At 41.1% G+C, this 22529-nt stretch overlaps 1 protein-coding gene across 1 annotated transcript in view; it reads left to right on the top strand.

Annotated features, from left to right (window-relative positions):
- Positions 1-16455, top strand: part of TYR (tyrosinase) — a gene marked incomplete at both ends in the record, with an annotated part of 40780 nt that extends 24325 nt beyond the window's left edge. The window contains 2 exons of the mRNA XM_084224749.1: positions 12448-12629; positions 16232-16455. Of these exons, the coding sequence (XP_084080875.1) occupies positions 12448-12629; positions 16232-16455 (406 nt within the window). The remainder of the gene's footprint in view (positions 1-12447; positions 12630-16231) is intronic.
- Between the last annotated feature and the right edge of the window lie 6074 nt (positions 16456-22529).

Genomic DNA, 22529 nt, shown 5'->3' with positions numbered 1-22529 from the left:
GCTTGGAGCCACTTGAAATCTATTAGACAAAGGCAGGTCAAGAGGTTGCCATTAGCAATATCCTGGGAAGAGAGCTCTGATCAGCATGCACAGCTACATCCCACCAGCGGCTTCTGTGGCACAGCAGCAAGGTAGCCCAGCTCTCATCCTTCTCTGGTATTTAAAAAATTCACCTTGTTACAGCAGCTCCTGCACACAGAAAGCAGCTCTGTTCTATCAAAAGGGACTTAGAGGAAGAAAACTGCTCTCCAGTAGAATATCTGAGATGAGGGTGGGCCAGGAATGACTCTGGGTCACAAGCTTTATTGGTGCACACAACCTCCTACAACAAGTATGAGACACAGAGCAGGTAAGTACAGAAGGCAGGGGTAAACTCAAGCATGGAAGTTTTTAGAAAGGAAATTTCTACATTTTTAATTTTGCTTCCCCGTGGGGATGCCTACAACTGAGCAGGAGGACACATGCCCCCTCTTTTACCACAAGCCCTCTTTTGGCACTTAGCAGAGCTGCTAACCTTTCCCTCCTAACCTCTCAGGCTTTGTAGCATGTTAACCAGAGCTACTCAGCTTGTTTGATGGAGCTGACTCACTCAAAGTGGGCTCAGTATGTGGGCAGAGTGAGTTCACATCTCCTGTGAAATACCACATAAATATATCCATGGAAAGCAGAGTGTAAGTGGGAAGGATGGGGTGTTGCTGAGAAACAGCTCCCCAGTATCTGCTTTGATATCGCTGCGTCTGGGGCTGAAAGGCAAATCTTACACCAAGATACTGAGCTGGGCTCTAATATCCACCTCAGTAAGCCTGAGCAGCTGCAATTGCAAAGCACCCAAAGGGATGCAGGAAAAGCCTTGGAGGGTCACATCACCTATCATCTAACACATACCATGGCTAGAGGCAAAGTGAAGGAGTAGAGGGTGAAAGCATCCCTGCTCCAGCGGACAGAGGGGGACTGAGTATATGTAGTACATTTGAGGGTGCACCTACATTTACAGTGACATTAAATAAGTCCTCTGGATGTCCACAGGTACACCATACAGAGGCAGACACAGAGAGAAATAATGAAAAGGATCAGGCTCTGGAGATAAATATTCTTTCAATTGATTAAGCATACATATAACCTATAGTGCTGCTCCACCTTGCTTTAGGGGAATGACCAGAGAAAGCTTAAACAGACATCTTCTGCATCATATGTGAAATACAGCAGTTGGCAACTCACCTGCCATGTCATTATTCAGGCTAGATGTTTGTAATGATCCATTCTGTTCATAAAAGTCTATTATATAGCAGGTTCAGTTCAAGGAGTCCCATTCAAAGTGCAGGTTTCATATCAATCTTACTGCAAGATTTTAGTCCAACCAACACAATCACTGAATGGATCACCCCATACACCACATATTTTGCAAACAATTACTGGTTTTTAAAAGGAAAGGTTATACCGCCCTGAAAATTCACAAGAGCTGCATGGTTAGTCTTCACCTATTCTCTTAATGCTGGAGGAGGAGGAAGCTCCCTGCGGCACAGCAATCAAAATGAGCTCTGATGCAGACAGCTAGCATTTCCTTCCTGCAGCACTTCTGCAATAGCAGCTGATGTAATTGTTCAAATTGTAAAAAATCACAAGAAAACATGGTACTTTTCTCACCCACATGTAGCTACCTCCTATTCATCAAAAGAAATTATCACTTCACTTCCATAGATGTGATTTTTGTATTATATGCCCTTGTGAACCTCAATAATGACAATATTTAAGTCTCAAAAGAACTGAATTGCAGAGCACAAAAGTGGGTTCCATAGTGTCAGTCCAGCTACCTCCACAGCTATCTATTTTAATCTGCTTGTTCTCTTTGTCTTCAGGTGAAAGTAGTTATTAAACTTTGGAGCAGCTGGCTTTTTTACTATCTCTGACTTCAAGTGATGTTTTTGTGTTAGCATCAAATCATGGCAAAAATGAATCTGAGAAATTTAACACAGGATATACATTCCATCAAATGCTAACTTCTGTTTTCGATGCAGCACATGGTTGGTTGCATTTCCTTATTTACAAAGCACACAGGACACCCCATTACGTCTCATCTATAACCTGAGGTTTGCAGTGCTGGACAGTATTGGAGATCTAAATCTGAATGGAAAACAAATATCTCTAGCCAAACATTGGTTGTCAGTAAGAGGTGAAACAGCACACATGATGACAGCTATTGAAGGAACAAGAATTTATCTCCTGTACCTCAGAAAAGTTATTTACAACATTGTGCTAAACAAAGGCTGACTTGACTAAGAAAAGCAACAGAGTTTAGATCAGATATCTGACAGAAGCTCAGTGCAGCTAGTCCTCATTTAAACTCATTTCTCTCCAGCAGAGGTATGGACAAGATCCCACTGGAATTAGATTATTTTGCCAATAACTGGGTTAGGCTAAGGCACTACCTAGTCCTACGCTAGAGAATATGGACATTCCTCTGCACAGATTCCTACTCCTTTTTTCCTTTTTTTTTCTTTAGTGTAAACTTAGTTTATCCATTGTCTTCCTCTTTAGTCAAAATAAAGCTCTTTACATGGTAATATAACAGCAAAGTTGGGCTCAGCACTCATTGTTTCATCCTACCCAGTTTTCTGATAAGGCAAAACCAGTAATATTTCAGTAAGGTTTCTTTACTGGGAAAGTAGGCTACAGGACTGCTCAGCTTGTTAAGCTCTGTGGCAGGGGAGCCCAGACTTACATGCAATGGAATTGAAGCCTCAGGGAGCTACACGACTTTTTTGGGAAGGTTAAGCAGTTTGCAATGTAACCAAAGGATACTGTGATAGCAAATGGGGAATAGAATGGCAGGACCTCAGCAGCCCTCTCTGGGAGAGGAACAGAGAGCAGTCATCTCTGCTCAGGAACATTCTATCTGAATTCTCTGTGGGATTCTGGTGCTTGAGCAGCTTCTTTTCACAAGAGAGGCTTGAGGAGCTGGTGACATTTTTTATTCTAGGAGAGAAACATTAGGAGAACTACATGATTATTGGAGCAATGAGGGGAAGCTATATTGCCCTCTGCAGCCAAATAAGCCTGCAAAGCAGAAATGAGAGGTCCCATTGCATTTTCTCCAAATAGCTGTGGAAGCTCAAGTAGTTTGACATAAAGAGGAAAAGTGTCAGATGGAAAGTATGAAGACCCTCCTCTTCACTTAGTCCTACAGACATGTTGAGGGTGTTTGATAGATTAGGGGAAAAAGTTCTAAAACACATTGGAAGGGAAAATATTAAAAAATATCTTTTAAATGACAGGGAACTGTGTCAGGCTAGATCTAGGTTCAAGAAGGAGAAGCTCAGGTCCCTAGTTTAGGGAAAGGTTCTTCACCCAGAGGGTGGCTGGGCATTGTGCAGGCTCCCCAGGGAAGTGGTCACAGCACCAGCCTGACAGAGTTCAAGAAGCATTTGGACAGCACTCTCAGGCACAGGGTGTGACTCTTGGGGATGTCTTGTGCAGGGCCTGGAGCTGGACTCAGTGATTCTTGTGGGTCCCTTCCAGCTCAGGATATTATACAATTCTATGAATGCAGCAGCTGCAATAACCTTGAGGTTTTCAAGAAACTGGGACAGAGGCAAAGTAGCACTGGTTTCCTCTTAGGTGGGATTGGTTGCGTGGGACTACACCCTTTTGAATTCCCTCCCTCTTGTTTCCTTTATCTGACACTTTCCAAACATCCAGTCTGTGCAGTGAGAACAAAGGAGATTAAATGGTTGTAGTAAGATCTGTGAAGCAGAACAGCGTCAAGATCCTCAGGTGCCACACAGCTGCCCAGCTCCAGTGGTACTTTGCAGTGGGTGGGAAGGTGTCAGCAAAGTGTATGCTATTATACCTCACTCAGAGAACAGTACTTTAGGAGACAGCCTGCAACCAATATCAATCTTGCTGAATAAGGAAGGGGCTTTATGCCATCTGCACATTGTGCCTCCATGTTTCATGTGGTCTATTCCACTCAAGTCCACAAAAAAATCCTCATTTTTGGTTCAGAAGATGGGAAAAAGGGAAAAAATGAAGTAGGCTAGACCTTTCCTGAAAGTGAATATCCATATTTCAGATGCATATAATTGATCTACGTGAGGAATACATGCCCTGAGAAAAAATATCAGAAGCACAGCATGAGGTGGAAAGACAGCTCCACCAGGCTATAACATCCTTTTTCTTCTGCTTCCTGCAAGTCTGCCTTTTAAGTGTTGACAAATCTAGAAGCCCAAGCTGGTATGGCTACCACAGCTTCATGTTCTTGGGTGCAGCCAGTACTGAGGTTGAGCATGTATTCCCATTCTCACGCACACACATACTAGGTACATATATATATATATATATATATATATATGTATGTATATGTGTGTGTATGCATATATGCAAACACGCTTGACCGGATATGCAGATCAATGCAAAAAATGCAGCACTGACACAAAATTCCGAAGGCACCAACAGCCTCATCCAGTTCACCTGTTTGGCTGACCATGATGAAAGCCTGTTATAGGAAAATACCTATACCTACAGAGGAATATACATGCACAGGTGTCTCTGCGGGCTGGCCCAGGGACTGGCATAGGAGCAATTTCACAGAGGTACTGGAAGGGTTTGGGGGAGAGGCAAAGTTGTCCAATGATTCTTGCTGCATGCTGCAGCTTGGAATTGATGATGGAAGCTCCTGGATGTTCTCCAGCAGCTGGGGCTAGACAGAATAAGCACTGTAACCCAGGGCAATCCTCAGCAGTGATTCACCAGTGGGGGACACAGCCTCAAAGGCTTTGGATAGGTTTTCACAATAATTGAGGGCAGCATCTTAATTTTTAATCAGACACTTGCATTATGACGGTGTAACTTGTTTACAACCTTCCTGAGAGTCCCTGTAGTGTCTTTAGCCAACTTAAAACAAAAAGAACAAAAAAGAATACTGCAATATAACTGCATACGTTGGCAAACAGTACAGTGCCTTGACTTTACAGCCTCAGCATCAGCACCCCTTGCAGGACTGAAGCACTGATCTTTCTCCCAAATGCTTGGGATGGGAATTACCTGAGGTGACTTTGCAATGCTAGCTGACTAGTGCCAACTTTTAAAGTGATGACTACTGTGTAATCACAGTCCTTGGGCTGGCATTTCAGCTTTCTTTAATTTATTTCCTTTTCCTTTTTCTTTTCTTTCCAAATGCAAATACGTGTTGCTTGCCAGATTTCTTTTACAGCATGTCAGATCTCATGATACTGAAATAAATTGTATAAATGAGCTATAAGCAACAATGTTCTGTATTCCTTCTGGCATAGCCAGTGTGACCTCACTTCAGTCTCACAACTGGAGATGAGGAATAAAAGTCTCCGTGTCAAACCTGGCACAACAAAATGCATGGCTTCGGATTTGAACCTGACAAATTTATAAATGGATTACAAAGCAGATGTCTAGCAGCTGAGTGGTTAACACTGAGTGCAGACTCACTGAGGCAAAGGTTTATCAGGCTATTGAGAAACAAAGGGCACAATTTCAATGTTGCTTTAAGTCAGTTTGACCTAGCACATAGGTTAGGAAGAAGAAAATCCTACTCGACAATTAGTGCTGCCCAGAGATGCTCACCTCAGTTTCTCCTTTGCGTTCATACTGGCCATCACACAAAAGAATAATGAATCAGATCCACAGCTTTATCTCACCTAAACTATACCAGAAAAAATTAAAAGGGAAAAAAGGGAAGTTTGGTTTTAAAGCAAACCAGTTCCTTAATCCTGCTAATAGTATTATTGTGCAAATGCATACAAGGAACATGAGGACGAGGAGGCAGGAGGAAATCCATACAGTGAAATCCATACAGTGTCCCCTGCAGTGCAAAGGACCCAGAGTGACCATGAGCCTTCATCAAAAGGTGGCTGCAGTCCTCCACTGGGCATACCTGCAATGCCACTCTTGTTCCTTGTTGTGTGACAGAAATTCATACAGAAGAACTGCACACTCTTCTTCCCCCTTCACCTCTATTCAGCCATCCTTCTTTGCAAGGTAAAACACTCTGGATTAAATTTTTCTGTTAAATCTTCCTGAAGGGACAGTTAGTTTACATTAGGAGCCAGTGCCTCTGAGGTGGCTCAGTGTTAGAAATGGATATTTAAAGGCTGGTTTCTCCTCTTACACACAGTCAGTCAAGAGTACTTCTGCCCATGACTGTGGTAGCACACTTGGAAAATGGCCCTTATAAGAATGATTTGTAAAATGATAAAGAAAAATGACAATTCTTATTTTTTTACTTTGCTTTTTCTAGATTTTAAGATTTCCTTCCTGTGAGCAGAATCTTTTTCAGAGTGCTCAACACTATCTGGAACAGCAGGAAGGAACCCAGCCTACATACAGCAATGCTTTTATACTCTGCCTGGTATTTCCCACTGGAAGCATAAACCCAGTTATTTCTTGGCTCATCCTTTCATTAGTTATAACCCCATTGCATATATTATTCATAAAATAATATGAATTCATATTTTCAGTAAGAAAATATGTATTGGTGGCCTTTTTTTAATCATCCTCAAATCAATCCTATTTTCCCACCACTCTTTAAACCAAGGTGGGTTGGTTTGTTTGGGTTTTTTAATTAATTTTCTGCTATGGCTCATTTAATTTCATTTTGTATAACCTGGTATGTATGGAGCAGAACAAAGAAAACACTTGAGTCTATTTATACACAATTAAATAGAAGTGATATATCCATGTCTTTTATAGATGGCTTTAATTTTCACCATATCACACTAAAATGTTTTGCAAAAGCAAAGTATATTTTCCCTGAATGAAAAATTTAAACTGACAAAGCATCTACATACCAGGTGGGTGTCATTATTGCCTTTTCCCACATACCAATACTTTGGAACCTATTAGAGCTGGTACACACAAGCATTAAGCTCATCAGCAGTTACAGTGACCCATATACAGGATATACAGAAAAAATTTAAATAAAATTGAGACTCCATGATTTGCTATAACCTAACTCTTAGGGGTGCCACAGTTTGGTACAAACTGGCCCCACAGCTGAGGTCCCATTCCCCTACAGTGTACAGTGTGGCTGGTATGAATTAGGTAAGTTATTTTTACTCTGCACAAAATAGGCGGAGAGTAAAATGAGGCCTGCAAGAGTCTCTAAGACTTTTCCATTATACAGGAAAAATATTCTTTGCCTTTATGATTTTTTGGGAATCCTCTGACCTGATTACCTTCCTTAGCTATTTCTGCATCAAAAATCTTCTGACTGAATCAGAGCTTACATGACAGCGAATTTATCATGTCCTATGATCAATTTTTCCAAGGTTTAAATACAAACCTGAGCCTTATTTTAATCTTCAGGTGTCTAAATCCAACCTATTCTACAATATTAAAATTCTGTTCCCTACCACAAAAATAATCTTTGCATAGGGTGTTGATTATAATAATCAAGTAATTACTTTGCTATTACACCCACTAGAAAATTATTTCTAGTTTGGAAATGCACTTTAGAGAGACTGAGCCTCTCTGAGCACTAAATGTGAGACGGGGCATCTTCCGAAATTCAAATTAGTTTCCAATCTCTTTCAGTTCTTGGACCTCTTATTTAGGACATTCAGTTTCCAAGCTCTTTCAGTTCTTGGACCTCTTATTTAGGACATTCAGTTTGGGCACATTGATTTCTTCAAGAGAAGGAAGAAGTCTTCCAAATGCAAACAGTATTTTCTCTAATCTAGACAGAATTATTTTTTAATCTGACCAATGCCTTTAAATAAAAACTACCCTTTCCAAGTCAATTTTGCTTGCTGCTGAGGAAATACAAAGGGTATTAGGGGCCATCAGGAGACTAACCTCTATTTAATTTAGTTACTTTCCATGTTTTAAATTTCTCTTTCTTAAGCTTTGATTGCCTGGGACCCTTCTAGTTAGACCTATCATCCTCAAGGATTTATGGTTTATTGCTGCTAATCCCAGGCTGGGTTCTCTCCATTTCCATTCTCTGAATAAAATTCCCAACAACTTTTGGTTAGCTCTTCTCTTCTTCCCTTTATCCCGCCTTGTCTTCCCACCACATTCACATCCCATCTGCTCCCATAGCACTGCCAACATCTCCCAAGTGATGCCAGTCTAGCTGGAATTGCAATGTTAAAAAGCCTCTGGAAAATATCACTTCCAGCTATACAAATAGCTATTGATCTGCTTGCTCTCTTTGTCTAGATGCTGAGGAAAAAAATGCAACCAACCAGACTTCTGCAGGAGCCAGAGAGATTTCTCTCCTTCTCACCTTATGCTTCCAAATTTATGGCCACTGCATTTTAATGTTTTTTTTTTCCACAGAATTAGTATGGAGATTGGACATAGCAGATCTGAACTGTAGATGTCCTTTTTGTTACCTTTAGTTAAATTATGTCAAAAAGAGAGGGAATATGGAATAAATGGAATAAAATGGACCTGAAGATGCCCTTACCTCATGGTCCTGCTTTGTTAGGCTCTCAGGTCTAGGGAAGGATGCAGAGGTTCATATGAAGAGAACATAAGAGCAGTGGTTTGCCAAGATAATGAACAATTTGAGGGAGTTAAGGTCTGCTGCTTTGCCCCAAACCTGGCTTTTCTACCAGGAGCTTTGTCACTCCATGAAGGGACCAGCTAATTACCTCAGCATTTTGTCTCTCTCCATGTAGCATTAATTCTGCAGACCTAGGCTCTTCCAAGGCTGCAGCTACTGAGAGAAGAACAGGAAACAACCACACATTTTCACGATGCTAAAGGGAAATAACTTACATGACTGCATAGAGGAAGAAAAGAAAAACTTCTGTCAACTGTAAGCAGATCATTTCTTTCTGATTTCTTTCTATCATGGAAACCACGTGCCTGTTATTGGATTAAACAACTGTCTCTGCAGATCAAGGCACACGGAAGAATTGCAGTAATCCATCATAGCTGTTCAGATGTGTTCTCTTTGCCTTCAGGAAAGAACAGCCCTATATGACAGAGAAAACATTTGATGCTAACTGTCTTAAATATAGCCAGGGCTGGAGAAAGCACCTCATTTGAAGAAAAAAGTATTCTAGAGTGTTTGACTCAGTGGTCACAGTACTCTGAAACAAAAGAGAGTGCGATTAGTTTCTCCAAACACACTTTTTTTTTCCCAAATCTTTTCAAGTCCCCAAGGACAGGAGCATTGTGCCAGTGTCACTACCTGGCTGACAGCAAAAGCCATAGGCAACTTCAGGATTTCAGTTTCCCTTAAAAATGTATAAAGGGAATTAATGGACTTGGCTGGGGAGCCATAAATTGTAACTGTCTGATATGAAATGGCTTGTGGTGCCCAAGGAGAACCATTTGTACTTTACCAATAGATATACAGCTGAAGTTGTGCCCTGTCCATGGGCTTTTCTCCCCAGCTGGATGCCATTGGGAGTTTTCTTTGTCCATTAAGCTGGGAAACTGTTTGTGAAAAGCAAGAATAAGGTTCTTTAACTCACAAAATATGAGTAAGGAGCAGAAATGGCAGTGTCCCTGGAAGTGCCCCCTTGAAAGGAGGAATACAAACAGATGAAGTACATGTAAATTACATCTGCCAATTTTCTCACACAAAATTTAGGAAAATCCATGAACACACTTGAAAATACAAATCACCATGCATTATCTGGCCAGGAAAAAAATAGTGTTTTGAGTCCATCTTACTGAAAAGCTGAGAAGAAGCCTTTAAATTGAAATAATAAATGCAACTTCACCCAATCATTTAATTAGCAAGCAGAATATGAACCTAATCTTTCAAAGTGTCATATAAAACCCAAAAGCAAAAAACCAGACTACTACAAGATAAATGCACATGACAAGCTGTTCTGAAGAGAGTAAAAGAAAATGTTGCTCTTAAAGCTTTAAAGAACATTTCTGAGATTCCTGCGGTGGCATAAAGATATGTTCAATGAAAGAGATTTCAGGCAAGGTGAAAAGATCTTGTGCCAGCTGATGGAGAGAACTGTTCCCAAACAACTCAATGAATTGTGCAACACATCATGTGCACCAGCAAGACTCATCACATCAGGATTTAGAGGCATGCAATCACATCTGAATCCTGATCTTAGGATTGCTGCAATTCAATGCTCCTGCTACTGCTAGGCAAAGCTTGATACCTCATGTGGGAACCACGCTGCAAACGAAGGAATCCAAAAGAAGCAATCCAAAAGTGCATATGTTCATTTCCATGGAAATGTTTTGCATTTGCATTCAGCTTGAAAGATTACTGGCCTAAGGATTCTTATTAAAAGCTCTTATGCAACAGCAACACTTAACTCACGCAGCAAGGATGCTGCATTTCAGGGCATTTCCTATTACCATGTTCCCACAACCAGAGTATCTCTGCACCTCTAACAACCTTGTGCTGCTATCTCAGCTCCCATCCACAACTGCCAGGGAAATAAAGCTCTGATAGTCAGGGTACTTTACCCAAGTAAAAGACAGTCAGGGAAAAGATTGGAGTACAACACTTCCCCACATCCCACCCTTCCTCAAGCTTAATTATTCCTTTATATTCTCTGTCTTTTTTAATGATTACTGAATTTCTTCATGCTGCTCCCCAAAGATTACAGAGTTTCTGTTCAAACTTTCTTGAGATAACACCAGCTGAAGTCTTCATATTGTTTAAACTTATCCATCTGAAAGCTTCAACTAAATATTATTATTCAGATAAGAGTTTTTCCAGACAGGATTGATGAAATTAACTGAAGAAGAGAGACACAAATGGAGATTTTAATCAAAATTAATACCTTCATTGTAAAGGGTAGACAAGGCATATCATCACAGTCAGGTTTTTGTTTATTAGAGTTTTTGATCCTAAAAAGAGAACAAAGATTTTGGCCCTACCTCTATTTTGATGAGTATAGAGGGCTTTAATTTGGTGGGCTATGCAGAGTGTACGTGTCAATATTTCTGCCCAAAAATAAGAGGTAGAAATCTGCTGGCAGAATTCCTTGATAACCTGCAGAGATCCTCATATCCCTGAGCACTTGCATTTAGGAACTCTATTTCTGAGACAACCTGAGTCCCTGAACAGCTGGGGGTGGAACATGGGAGGGAAATCCATGCCCTTTGGTCAGTGGCCAGAGTCGGGGAGAAGCAACTGCTGAGATCTCCATCAAAGCACAATCTACAGGTCTCTTTAGACCATTTCTATCCCTTATAAATAATAAGTGAATCCAGAGATGCCTCCCTGAGCCTAATGTTGATAATTACCTCCCACCAGTATCTTTGAATTTAGTATGGAGCCCTCTCTCCTCATGCAGAAGATACCTGCATCTGCTTGACCTGTAGCATTTTTCCACCTTCCCTATTCCAGCCTGGCACATTCAGGTGAATAAACACAAAGGGATCAGAGAAAGGGTTTGAGGATTGAAAGTGAAGAGTTGACCAGAAAAAAGCTCAAAGGGAGGAGAACTGAGAATGTTTTGGAAGGTTCTTAATTTTGCTTTCCAAACACATTCAGCAGTTAAGTTGAAAATGCTATTATACACTTCCCCTACTGCAGCCTTGAAGCTTTCTGCTTCCAAGTTAAAGAGCAGACACACAGCCCTGTGGTGACAGACAGCTAATGGGAGAAATTTTGGAACAGAAATATAGAACAGAGCAGCTGAGGCTGGAGGCATGGGGAACAGCTTCTACTGGGTTTACATGGCAAGGTTCTGGCAATGAAGGGGCTACAGGGTTGACTTCTGCCAGAAGGTGACAGAAACTGTCCCCATGTCAGATGGAGCTTGTTCCAGCTGGCTGCAAGATAGACCTGACACTGGCCAACGCTTGACACTGGCAGTGCCTCTGGGATAACCTATTTAAGAAGAGGTAAAATAAAGCTGCACAGCAGTTGGGAGAGAGGAATGTGTTAAACAACAGTGCAGACACTGAGGTCAGCAAAGAAGCTCTGGCTGGAGAAAGACACTTTACTGACAGCTGACTTGCTTTGTGAGCCTACCACTTCTTCCTCAGATGTTTCCACTCTTCTGGTGACATCCATAGGATCCTGATGAAACTCATACATCATTGAAAACCCTTGCTAAGAAATCAGAGGAAGAGTAACAGGACAGAGCAGCTAGTAACAAGACCATTCAAAACTAGCTGCAAATGTTTCAGAGTGAGGAGGAAGGACTGAGGTCTTTAATCCATTTCTCTCTATTCCTCAAAACCACATGAATTGCTGAGCACAGAAAGAAAGTGATTTACATTTATGGAATTTCAAAGCACATTCAGGCTCTTTGCAGCAGCACAGACATTTGCTTTTTGTAGGCTTGCATAGGAACTCAGTACTGAAGTGGATAACCCCAAATTGGAAAATTTGGAGAGCATTACACGCACAAACACAAGACATTGCATGCAACTCTGTCTCCAGCATTAAAAAAAAACCTATCACTTTATTTTAATCTTCAGGAAGAAGAATTCTGCTAATCCCCATCATTTGTTAACATGCTTTTTCTTCCACAGCATTTTTGAACGATGGTTAAGAAGACACAGGCCCATGCTAGAAGTATACCCAGCAGCAAATGCACCAATTGGGCACAATCGAGAAAATTACATGGTCCCTTTCATCCCTCTTTACAGAAATGGAGAATTTTTTAAACCCTCAAGAGAGCTGGGGTACGACTATGAATACCTGCAAGAACCAGGTAACGTCATAATTTTGGGCAAAAGGGAAAATGCAAAATCTGTTGCCTGTAATCTGGAATATGTCTGTTTTATGAGAAGATAAAAGATACTTCTAATTCCAGGTTTTTTCAAAAACATTAGAAGACTGGACAATCATTAATCTTATAAGGTTCAGAAAAGGGGAAGTGTAAGATTCTGCACCTGAGATGGGGCAATCCTGGATGTATGGACAGATTGGGGAATGAGATGCAGAAAATACTTAGTCCAGGTGCTGGAATATAAGCTCATGAAACAGCCAGATCAAGACCAGAAATACATATACATATTTCTTAATCAGACATTAGTTTCCTAAACTCCTCTTATTGCTAGAATTGTACAACTCAGACAAAGTAGCAAATAGCATGACTTTCAGGAATACTGAATCCTGAAATTGTAATGTGAGAGGAAGGAAGTGGTAAAATACTAACCATCCAATAATTAATTCCTGCTGCCTCTTGGACACTTGCCCTTTCCCAGGGGAGAACATAGTCCTCAGAAAAAGGAAATCCTATTAAATCCTGCCTATGTTTTTAACAGAGGTAAGGAAAGTAGTTCCTTAATTATTCTGAAAGATCAACACAATGAATGACATTCAACCTTGTTCAGAAAGCCCAGATAATCCTCAGATGTCGCTCAACCCCCTGGTAATCTCACTGAGAAGAAGCAAGCTTAAGCAATTTCTTATCTGAAGGGAAGAACTGGCTACAAATGGAAAATGGTTGGACTCAAATTACAGACACAGATTTTCTCACTCCAGTGTATAAATATAGACTTTTCTTTAGGAGAAGAGAAAACCTGTGATTGGCAAACAGGAAGTACTGGACAAGTAGGAAACATTTATAGATGAAAACAAAAGTCAGTAAAAAGGATCTAGGTCATCAAGAAAAGGCAGCATTCCTGAAGATCTTCCAGATGAGGAAGAAGAGGCAAGGCAGAGGAAGTGAAAAAGACAGAATGAGGGAAGAGCACACAAGATCTGGCCCGATCCTATTCTCAAAACCTGTATTGTTTGCTCCTAAAGAAAGTGGTTTGGGGGCGATTTTGGTGTTTCTGGGTTGACAGGTGGACTAGGTGGCCTTGGAGGTCTCTTCCAATGTTGATGCTTCTGTGACTCTGTGAAGAGCAGCAGCTCTGAGTTACAGTACCAGCAACTTAGAAGAGATGAAGTAGGACTATACTGAGCATGATGAAGCTGGTTACAAGAAATAAAACTTGGAAAGAATCCAATGAAGAAATGGATTTTTAATACTAAATTATATTGTTATTGTGTCCCTGAGGAAAAACTGATGCCTGTAGCTCTGTTTTCCACTGCAAAGCAAATCAGTGTGTAACAGTACATAGTTTTAATTGCAGTTTCATTTATTTTTATATGCATGCTGAAGAAGAAGTGGTCTCAAACAGTGTGTTTGGAATTCCATCCCTCAGGACTCCAAGGCACATGTCAGAGTGTAGCTACTGGGGAGCTGCTCTGAGCAGAAGCTGGAGCAGACACCCAGCTTTCTGTGACATGAGAACTGTGAGCTGTAAAATGACCACAACCTGCACAGCTGCCTGAAAACAAACAAGAGTTAGCATCAATAACAGAGATTTGGAAGACTAATGGCATGACCTAAAAACAGCTGTCAAAAGAAGTTACTCTGTTAAGAGCTGTCTCAAGGCTATATTTCAGCACCTGGACTAAGATTTTTCTGTATTTTTTTCCTTCTTCCAGAAATGAAAACAGATAAATTTACAGATGTGGTCTTGACTTTTGCCCAGAAAATCTCCCTCTTCCAGTGGGAAGAGTTTTATAGAATGACAGAATCATTAAGATTGGAAAAGACTTCAATGATAATAAAGTCTAAGCATAAAACAGCACTGTCAAGCCCACCAAACCACGCCCTAGCACCACAACCACATGATTTTTGAACACTTCCAAGGATGGTGACTCTACTACTTCCCTCAGCAGCCTGTTCCAGAGGTTGACAATCTTTCCATTAAATAAGATTTTCCAAGCTGTAGTAATGAGGAGACTGATGAAATCTGTAGGAGCTGGGAACTTTTCAACACTACAAAGACAAGTAACCATGCCTTAAAGCTGAGGGACTCCATGACATGAATCTCTCCTAGCTCTTCTTTCTAGCTTATTCCTTTCAGTACTTTCCCCTAGCACTGAAGGGATCAAGGAGAATACTACCTGAACACCTCCCCCTTTAACTGCCCTGAAGTCCCTTTAGATTACCCTGGGACATCCTCCTTCATTCTCACCCCTTTCCACCTGGAATAATAATAGAGGGCAGTCAGGGTGCCACACCAAATCAGGCAGCTTCCTGGCTCTTATCCAGGCCCTGGGAGGCAGCATCTTTTCAGAGCACAATGCATGCAACAGGATGCTTTTAGAAGTACCATGACCCAAGAGGATATATGGGTTGTTTTCCTGGGCACCAGTGAAAATGCAAGATAACAGGAAGACATTTACAGCCTTTGTGTGGATACAACATTCTAAATATGGTTGAGTACATCTAAATCAGTCCAGATGCATAAAGAGCATCTAGAAATAAACCACCACAGGAGTTCCCAGAGAAGGTTCCCATAGAGGTGCTCTTTCTTTTCCCTACTAGCTAGTAATTACTGCTAATAATGGTCTTGGAGCTAATAATTGGGAGATGTGGATTCCAAATCCTTCTTGGCCCAAGTGGACAAGTATTCTTATTTTTCAAATTCGAGTCAGCATGTTGTTGGATGCCTTTTGAGCAGGTTTCTTTCCAGCCTCTGCTGAGAAGTGAGAGCCCTGTATGGCAGGGTTTTCATAACTCATTAAGCCATAGCAAGAAAAAGAGACACACACACACACCACAAAGCCAGAAGGCAGCTGATGATCTAACAGACAGAAACTGCCCTGGATTCACCAAAGAACGGATTTGTTGTGCAGAATGACCACAGAATAGTTGTCTACTTCCTCTCCCCACAGAGGAACTGTCAAAGAAAGTGGAAAGCAGTTCACGATTAGTAAAGGAAGCTTTTTCCCCACCCAATATGTAGTTAATGGAGTTAAGGCAGGGATGGTTTTGTTCCTAAAAGTTGTGCTAAAAGTTCAAAGAGCATCTTGAAAAGATGATGGAAGGAGAAAAAAATCCTCCAGTGACTATTACACACAACAACACAACATCTGGTTCAGGAAATCCCTGACCTGCAAACTTTTGGAGGGTGGGTAAGTATTTTGTGAAGGCATTGTGATAGACTTGACCTTTCCTTAAACTCTCCCCAGTGTCCCACCTCAGCTATTGTTGCCAAAGGATGCTGAGCTAGCAGGACCTTTGGTCACACAGTATCATCTTCTTGGGTTAAAGTATGAGATCTTACAAAATGGTGAGGAGCACTGGGGACAGAGAACTCTGTACCAGCTTTGGACATGAGGTTTGAGAAACAGACTGTCAGGGCTGAAGAGATTTGTTTAAAACTATTTGTGGCTCTTAGACAATTTCTACCACTCTTGTCTCTTTATACTCAGTCTTCCAGTGTTATCTATTATAGACCTTACAAAAACTGGCAGTGTATTGCATCAAGTAAAATGATCTTTCTTTTTCTGTTTGATTTTTTCAAGCCCTTCAGTCTTTCCAAGACTTTTTGACACCCTATCTTCAGCAAGCCCGTCAGATCTGGCCTTGGTTGGTCGGAGCAGCTGTCTTTGGAGGCGTTGTTACTGCTGTGCTCACAGGGCTCATCAGGGCCTGCCGGAAGAAAAAAGGAGGAACTTCTTCAGAGATACAACCCTTGCTCATAGAGAGTGAAGATTACAACAATATAAGTTATCAGTCCAATTTCTAGAGGCCTCCAGTAACTCAGTCATGTTACTAAGGTGCTAATCAAGCATGCAGTGTTTGATTGATGTTTACAAATACCTTTTTGAGGTGTGCTGCAGAAGCAGGATGGGCTGTCTCAAGTCTCTTTTAATCTCCAATCTCCAATGTCATAGCATCTTATCAGATACACTCCTAAAAAATCTCCCAGATTCAACATAAGATGTGATGCCACCCAAAGAACACTGTGTATTTCCTATGCTTGATTAAATAATGCTCCTACGAAACCAGACTGGCTTGTGTGGTGGGTTTAATGTATAATTCTATTTTATTTGCTTTTTAACAACTGTAAATTTGGTCTAATTCTGCTGTCCAATCCATGTGTTTGGCACATGGATATAGTGACAGGTGCCTGACAGCATAATTGGTGCTACATCCACTCTGGTTTGAATGCAAGAGCAAAAAGAACCCTTTAGTTCAGTTAGCAAAATATACAGTGACTGAGCAGACTGACTATCCCACAGACAAATTTTCTTCTGGTATAGGAGTTTTCCCTCCAGCTCCTATAATGTCCCATAATGTTTGTCCTTGACTGAATGCCATCAGAAGAAGAAAGGAAGGTCAGAATTCACTCCTCACTTGCTTTAAATGCTCATTAGTTGCAGTCTTCTATACTGCCTTGCATTTATCTGGAGAGCTGGGTGATTTTTAGGAGGGGAAACCTGGTCTCACCATGCTCACCTCTGTTCCACTTGGCCTAATGATTGCTCACATAATAGCTGACTATTGGTTGTTCAGTATGCACGGATTCCACAATGTGACCCACTTGTAACGAAACAAGGTGTGGTGGGTTGACCCTGGCTGGACAGCAGGTGCCCACCAAAGCTGCTGTATCACTGCCCTCCACATTCTGCATGGCACAGAAAATATATGGAAAAGTTCACGTGACAAGATAAGGACCGGGAGAGATCATTCACCAAATACTGGTATGAGTAAAACAGACTTGATTTGGGGAAATTAGTTTAATTTTAATTTCAATTTCCTGCCAACCAAAATTTAGGAGATGATGATGAGAAATAATATTAATAATATAAAAAAAAAATACACCTTCCCCAACTTTCCTCCTTCTTCCCAGGGTCAAAACCAGATTTCTACATTCTCCATGCCAGCAACCGGGGGATGGGGAATGGAGGCTGTCATATCTAAGATCTAAAGATGCATTTGGGTCTTTAGAGGGAGGGAGAATGAAAATCCTCTAAGTTCCCAGGGGCTTCCCAGGAAGAGTCTCCTGTTAGAGTCTGGAGCTTGTGCACTTTTAAGGTTCCCAGTCTGGAGTTAGAACATGACCAGAATATGTTGGAATTGTGTACCTTGAAAGTCCCAATTGTCCAGCTTTGAGGCACTGAATGGCTGCAGCAGTCTGGGACTGACTGGCAGAGCTGTAACCCCTGGCTGAGTGCTTGCCCTGACAGAAATGCCACTCCTGTGTTTCATCAGATGCTTGGTGAAAAAAGTGCCTTTATGCAAAATATTTCAGTGTCAGTAAAGCAATGGCATCCTTTGAAAAGCTGCTCTGATAGAAAAATCATAACTGTATTAAGCAAGTTTATTTCAGTCTTTTCAGTATTCCATGGTGATAGCATTTCCCTTTCACACTGATCGAGTTAATTTTTACCAGATGTCACCCACTTGCAAAAGGCATGGCCAACGAGTCATTTCTGATTCAACTGTTCAGCTCTTCATGTCTTCTCCACAGATCATGAGTGTTCCCTGGGCCTCCCTCCTCTGGCCATGTGTGAAAGGATCAAAGTGAAGCTTTGGCTCATCAGGTTGTCTAAATCCTACTTTTTGGCAGCTTTACTTCCTCAAAACCATGGAATGCATAATTTGTACTTGTGACCAAACTCATGATCTATTAGGGAAAGTCTGTTTATGCTCAGCCAGATCATTTACCAATTCCCAGGCGGGCTTCTTCCTTTCCTTTGTCTTCAGTGAAGGATCTAACAGCTCGTTTTCTTCCCCTGGAAGTTTCATCTCAGAGAATTCAAAGTAGCTCTGACTGCTGAAAGAGAATTTTTATCCCTTTCATATTTGTAGGCATACCCCCGAGCAATTTTCCCACTCACCATATGACCTGGAGACCACATCTGCTTTGAGAGGGAACAAAGAACACAGCCCTGCTTCCAACAGCCAGCAGGGTCCGTGGCCAGGAACAGACAGCACAGTGTATATTCATCTGAGTAACTAGGACAGAATCTACACCAGCAGCACCTGCTGGTTCTCTCCATCTTTGTGGTGTTCCTGCTCAGACCAGTGGCTGGATGCCAGCTGGGAGTCAAACCCCTTCAGAGGTGTATCTGGCTCTGAGCACGTGGAACCCCAGCTGCTTCTGTTTTCTGAGCAAAGCTGTTCAGGCTCCTCAGGCATGGGGAGCAAACACTCCTGTGCCAGGTGCGGACTGACAGCACCAACCCTGAAGCAACTCTTCTGGGACAGGAGAAACTGTCCTGTAGACATGCCTTCCCTTTGGCTTTTTGGGGACCCAGCACCTTAGCTTGGACCAGCCACCTATGTTTTGGATGGGACAGAAAGGAGGAGGGGCCTCATTTATCACCATGGCACTAAATGTTTTCTTGGCCACCAGCACTGCCAGGAGACATTGTGCTTTCTTGTCTGCAAGCTCCAAATGCAATGGCACACTCTTTGTCCTCTCAGGGTCATGCTTAGGGTTGCGTTTATTTCTGTGCTCAGATACATGTGGAATTAAATGTTGAAGGACCTCTTTTCTTCATAAATGCTTCCCTGAGAAGCTGGAGCTGCATTTTATTTTTAAATTGGGAATGAGGTAATGCCACAAGGCTGTGCTTGCAATGTGATCTCACTGAATCAGAATGATCAGAGTTTAAACAAAATCCTGCCTTTACCTTTTTCTTCGTCTGGCCAAGGTATCTTGGAACAAGACACTTCACATTGCCATTAGGCAGCTGGATCAGGCTTGGGGAGTTTATCCTGACAGGATCAATGCCAAAAATAGGGCAACAGTACTTGGTGCTTGAAAATCTAGATCCTGAGTATGTACATCAGGCAACCGCACAAACCTTCACCCAGCGGGCACTGAGGTCAGGCTTGTACAAAAGCACTTGTTAAATGAGGAGCCCACCAGTTTGAATGTCCAGGAAAGTATTTGCAGCACAATCACCATGTTGTTTCACAGAAAAAAAAAAATCACATAAGAAACCTAGAGCATACCTGATAGCTCCATTATAAGGCACTCAGCCTTGCATGTCTGGGTCCTTTGCAAGAGACTGTTACCTTGTTTGCTGTTACTGTTACCTGTCAGGATTTTAATTTTCTAGCCTGGTCTCTTCTTCAGACTCTTAAGAGTCACATTTAGTAAGCAAGACAATAAACAGCTGTCAGTCTTTTTTCATTCTGTTCTCCCTTCCACATTTTACCCAAATTCGTATTTTTAGCACCTGGCCTCTCCATTGAGTTAAATCTGTAATTCACCATCTGCGTACCCGCATGTGTATGGATGTAAATTTTGAATCAGTCTCCATAGTGAGATGAAAATTGGCAGCAATGAGACCTTGTCATTAAAAATGGCCTCTAACTGTAATTTTTGTAATAAGCTTTGAATCAGTTATATGAAATAACTCTTATAACTACAAAATCAACTTATTTCGGCATATTCATCCTCCACCCATTAGGGCTTCCTGGTATCCCATTTCATAAATGGACATTTCCTCAGAGTTCTGTCCATTATCTCCTCTTGAGAGCACCAGTTATGCAGAATTCACATGATGCCAAAGAGTTCTAGAAATCTGACCAGTTAATAAAATTTGTAGAAAAACAAGCACTTTCCCCACATACAGGATAAAAAAATCCTCTTTGAAAGAAGAATTTGGCAGCAAACATCAATTCTGCACCCTTGCTGTGGCTGAGCACTTCCCATGACGTCCCTTCATGAAACTTGATTCCCTCTCCTTTCCTCCCAGACTGCACTGTCTTATCTGACCAGAAGAGATCCCGGGGGGCTCAGCGGTGGCACTGTCCCACAGTTTTGAGGCTGGTGTAGTAGTGGTGATCACAGGCATGGTGGTGTACATACAGCAATGTACACATGGATTTTAAAGGAACTTGAGTTTATAGAAGCACCTTCCCCGCTTTTCTTCACTCTTTTCTAGAAAAAGAAACATTCTCAGGCAATATTAAGCAAATAAGGAATTTTCACGTCAATTACATATTGTCAACAAATTTTCACACATTTTCCTGTAATAAAGGCAATGTAAAAATGCTTCTGGCTTGAATTTGCTACTGGTTTCTTGGAAAACTTAAGCACAACCCTTTCAGTGTGCTACATTTTCAAACTGGTGTACATCTTCCCAAGCACTTTCGACAGCAATGCCATAAATATAAATACTCTGCAGAGCCTCTTAACTCTTAGGGCAGAGACATGAACAAGTCTTTCCTTTGCCTTGCATACAAATACAACTTTCCTTGTAATCAGGTTATGGTTTTCCCCACCAGCGACTAAGGACAGGAAATCTTCTATAACATTAATGTCTTCACTCACCTTCATTCCTTTGTGCAACCTATTACAAATAAATAGTCTATACACACCATAGGAAAAAAAATTGGAAAAGTGCTAAAAGCTTTAGTTCTTTGCATATGACCCCTTCATGCAAAGGCAATAACATAAAAAAAATATTGCTGGCTATTTTGTCACAGAGCTGAATGTATCAGGAAGGTGCATTAAAACCTTGAAGGCCTAGACCATTTTCTCATAAATTTATGGGAGATTGGCAAGGTGGTGCTCTGCTAATTTACTATGGACTGATTACATTGTCAGATGACCTGTATGAAATAAACACATGGTTAAACAGCTTGAAAAATACCAAAATATCAAAATGACAGTATTTGTACACAGAAATACTTAATGGTCCAATTATGAAAAAATGATTTTTTTAAAAATATGCCCAAAGTAACAGAGCTCCTACAGTCATTAGCTGATAGCAAAATACATATACTCATAGCAAAAATACAAATACTGAAATAACTGTACACTGACAAGAATAGTAAAAGTAGTGCAACGTGTGCATGCTTGTGGATAGGCACTCTAAGGACTTTTTCCAGCTCCTGTTTCATCTGGATGATGTTACAGTCATTTGTAACAAAAGCAAGGGAATGTAAGACTTCTCAAGTCAGAACAGTGGCAATTTGTTTTAAATTTCATTTTGCAAGTTAATACCAGTGACCACTGAAGATACAGATCACTAGAGAATTTAGTCTCCATGTCCTCTTTTACACCATCAAGGACTTGAGATGCTATTTTAAAATTAATTTTAGTCTTTTAATTCTGTAGTCTGTGGTCTCAATTATTTAATCCAGAGGGCTGACTTTCAAAGCATCAGCCTCCTATTAATATTCAGGGAGAATCAGACTCTTAACAACTCACATTTGAGAGCAGAAATGAAAAACAGGCTTTTCTGTCTTCCTCACAGCTACTTCAGAAAATGAACTCACTTCTAGTCAGAAAGACTCCTCCCTTTTAGTGAAACAAAAGTGCTTAAATCTAAAAGTCTAGACACCATGTCTTAAAAGTGGTGGCCTTTTGTCTCATCCTAGGAGCCATGGCACTCTAAAGCACCAAACAGGGATGTCTGCAGGGAGGCTGTCACTTCAGAAATTGTGTTTAGCAGTCTGGGCACAGACAGATTGCAAAAACTCTGCAGTCATCCTCATTAAGGTGACATTCTCCTACAAGAAGACATACTACTGTAAAAAGTTACAGGAAGGCTTGTTTGCAAAATTAATCTGTACAGAGATCGCAAATTGTGGTCTAAAAAAATTAAGTTTCAGGTAAACCAGAAAACAGCTTTGGGGAGGAAGACAAGCTGCTGGTTACTCAGACCATCAGTCATCGGTTCACAATGCACAATTTCAGATTAGAAAGCACACTGTTATTAAGGTCAGTCTAATGCTTATGCATATCCTAACAAGAAACCAGAAAGGGAAATGATAACTTATGGAGCCATTAAATTAATAGGAATTTAATTTGGGAGGAGTCAGAAAATGGATGAGAAATACAGATTATTTGAA

The sequence above is a fragment of the Fringilla coelebs genome (genome assembly GCF_963513975.1).
Source record: "Fringilla coelebs genome assembly, chromosome: 2".
Classification (NCBI taxonomy): Eukaryota; Metazoa; Chordata; class Aves; order Passeriformes; family Fringillidae; genus Fringilla; species Fringilla coelebs.
The sequence above is the reverse complement of the archived record's forward strand: the minus strand, read 5'-3'. Positions and strand labels throughout refer to the sequence as shown.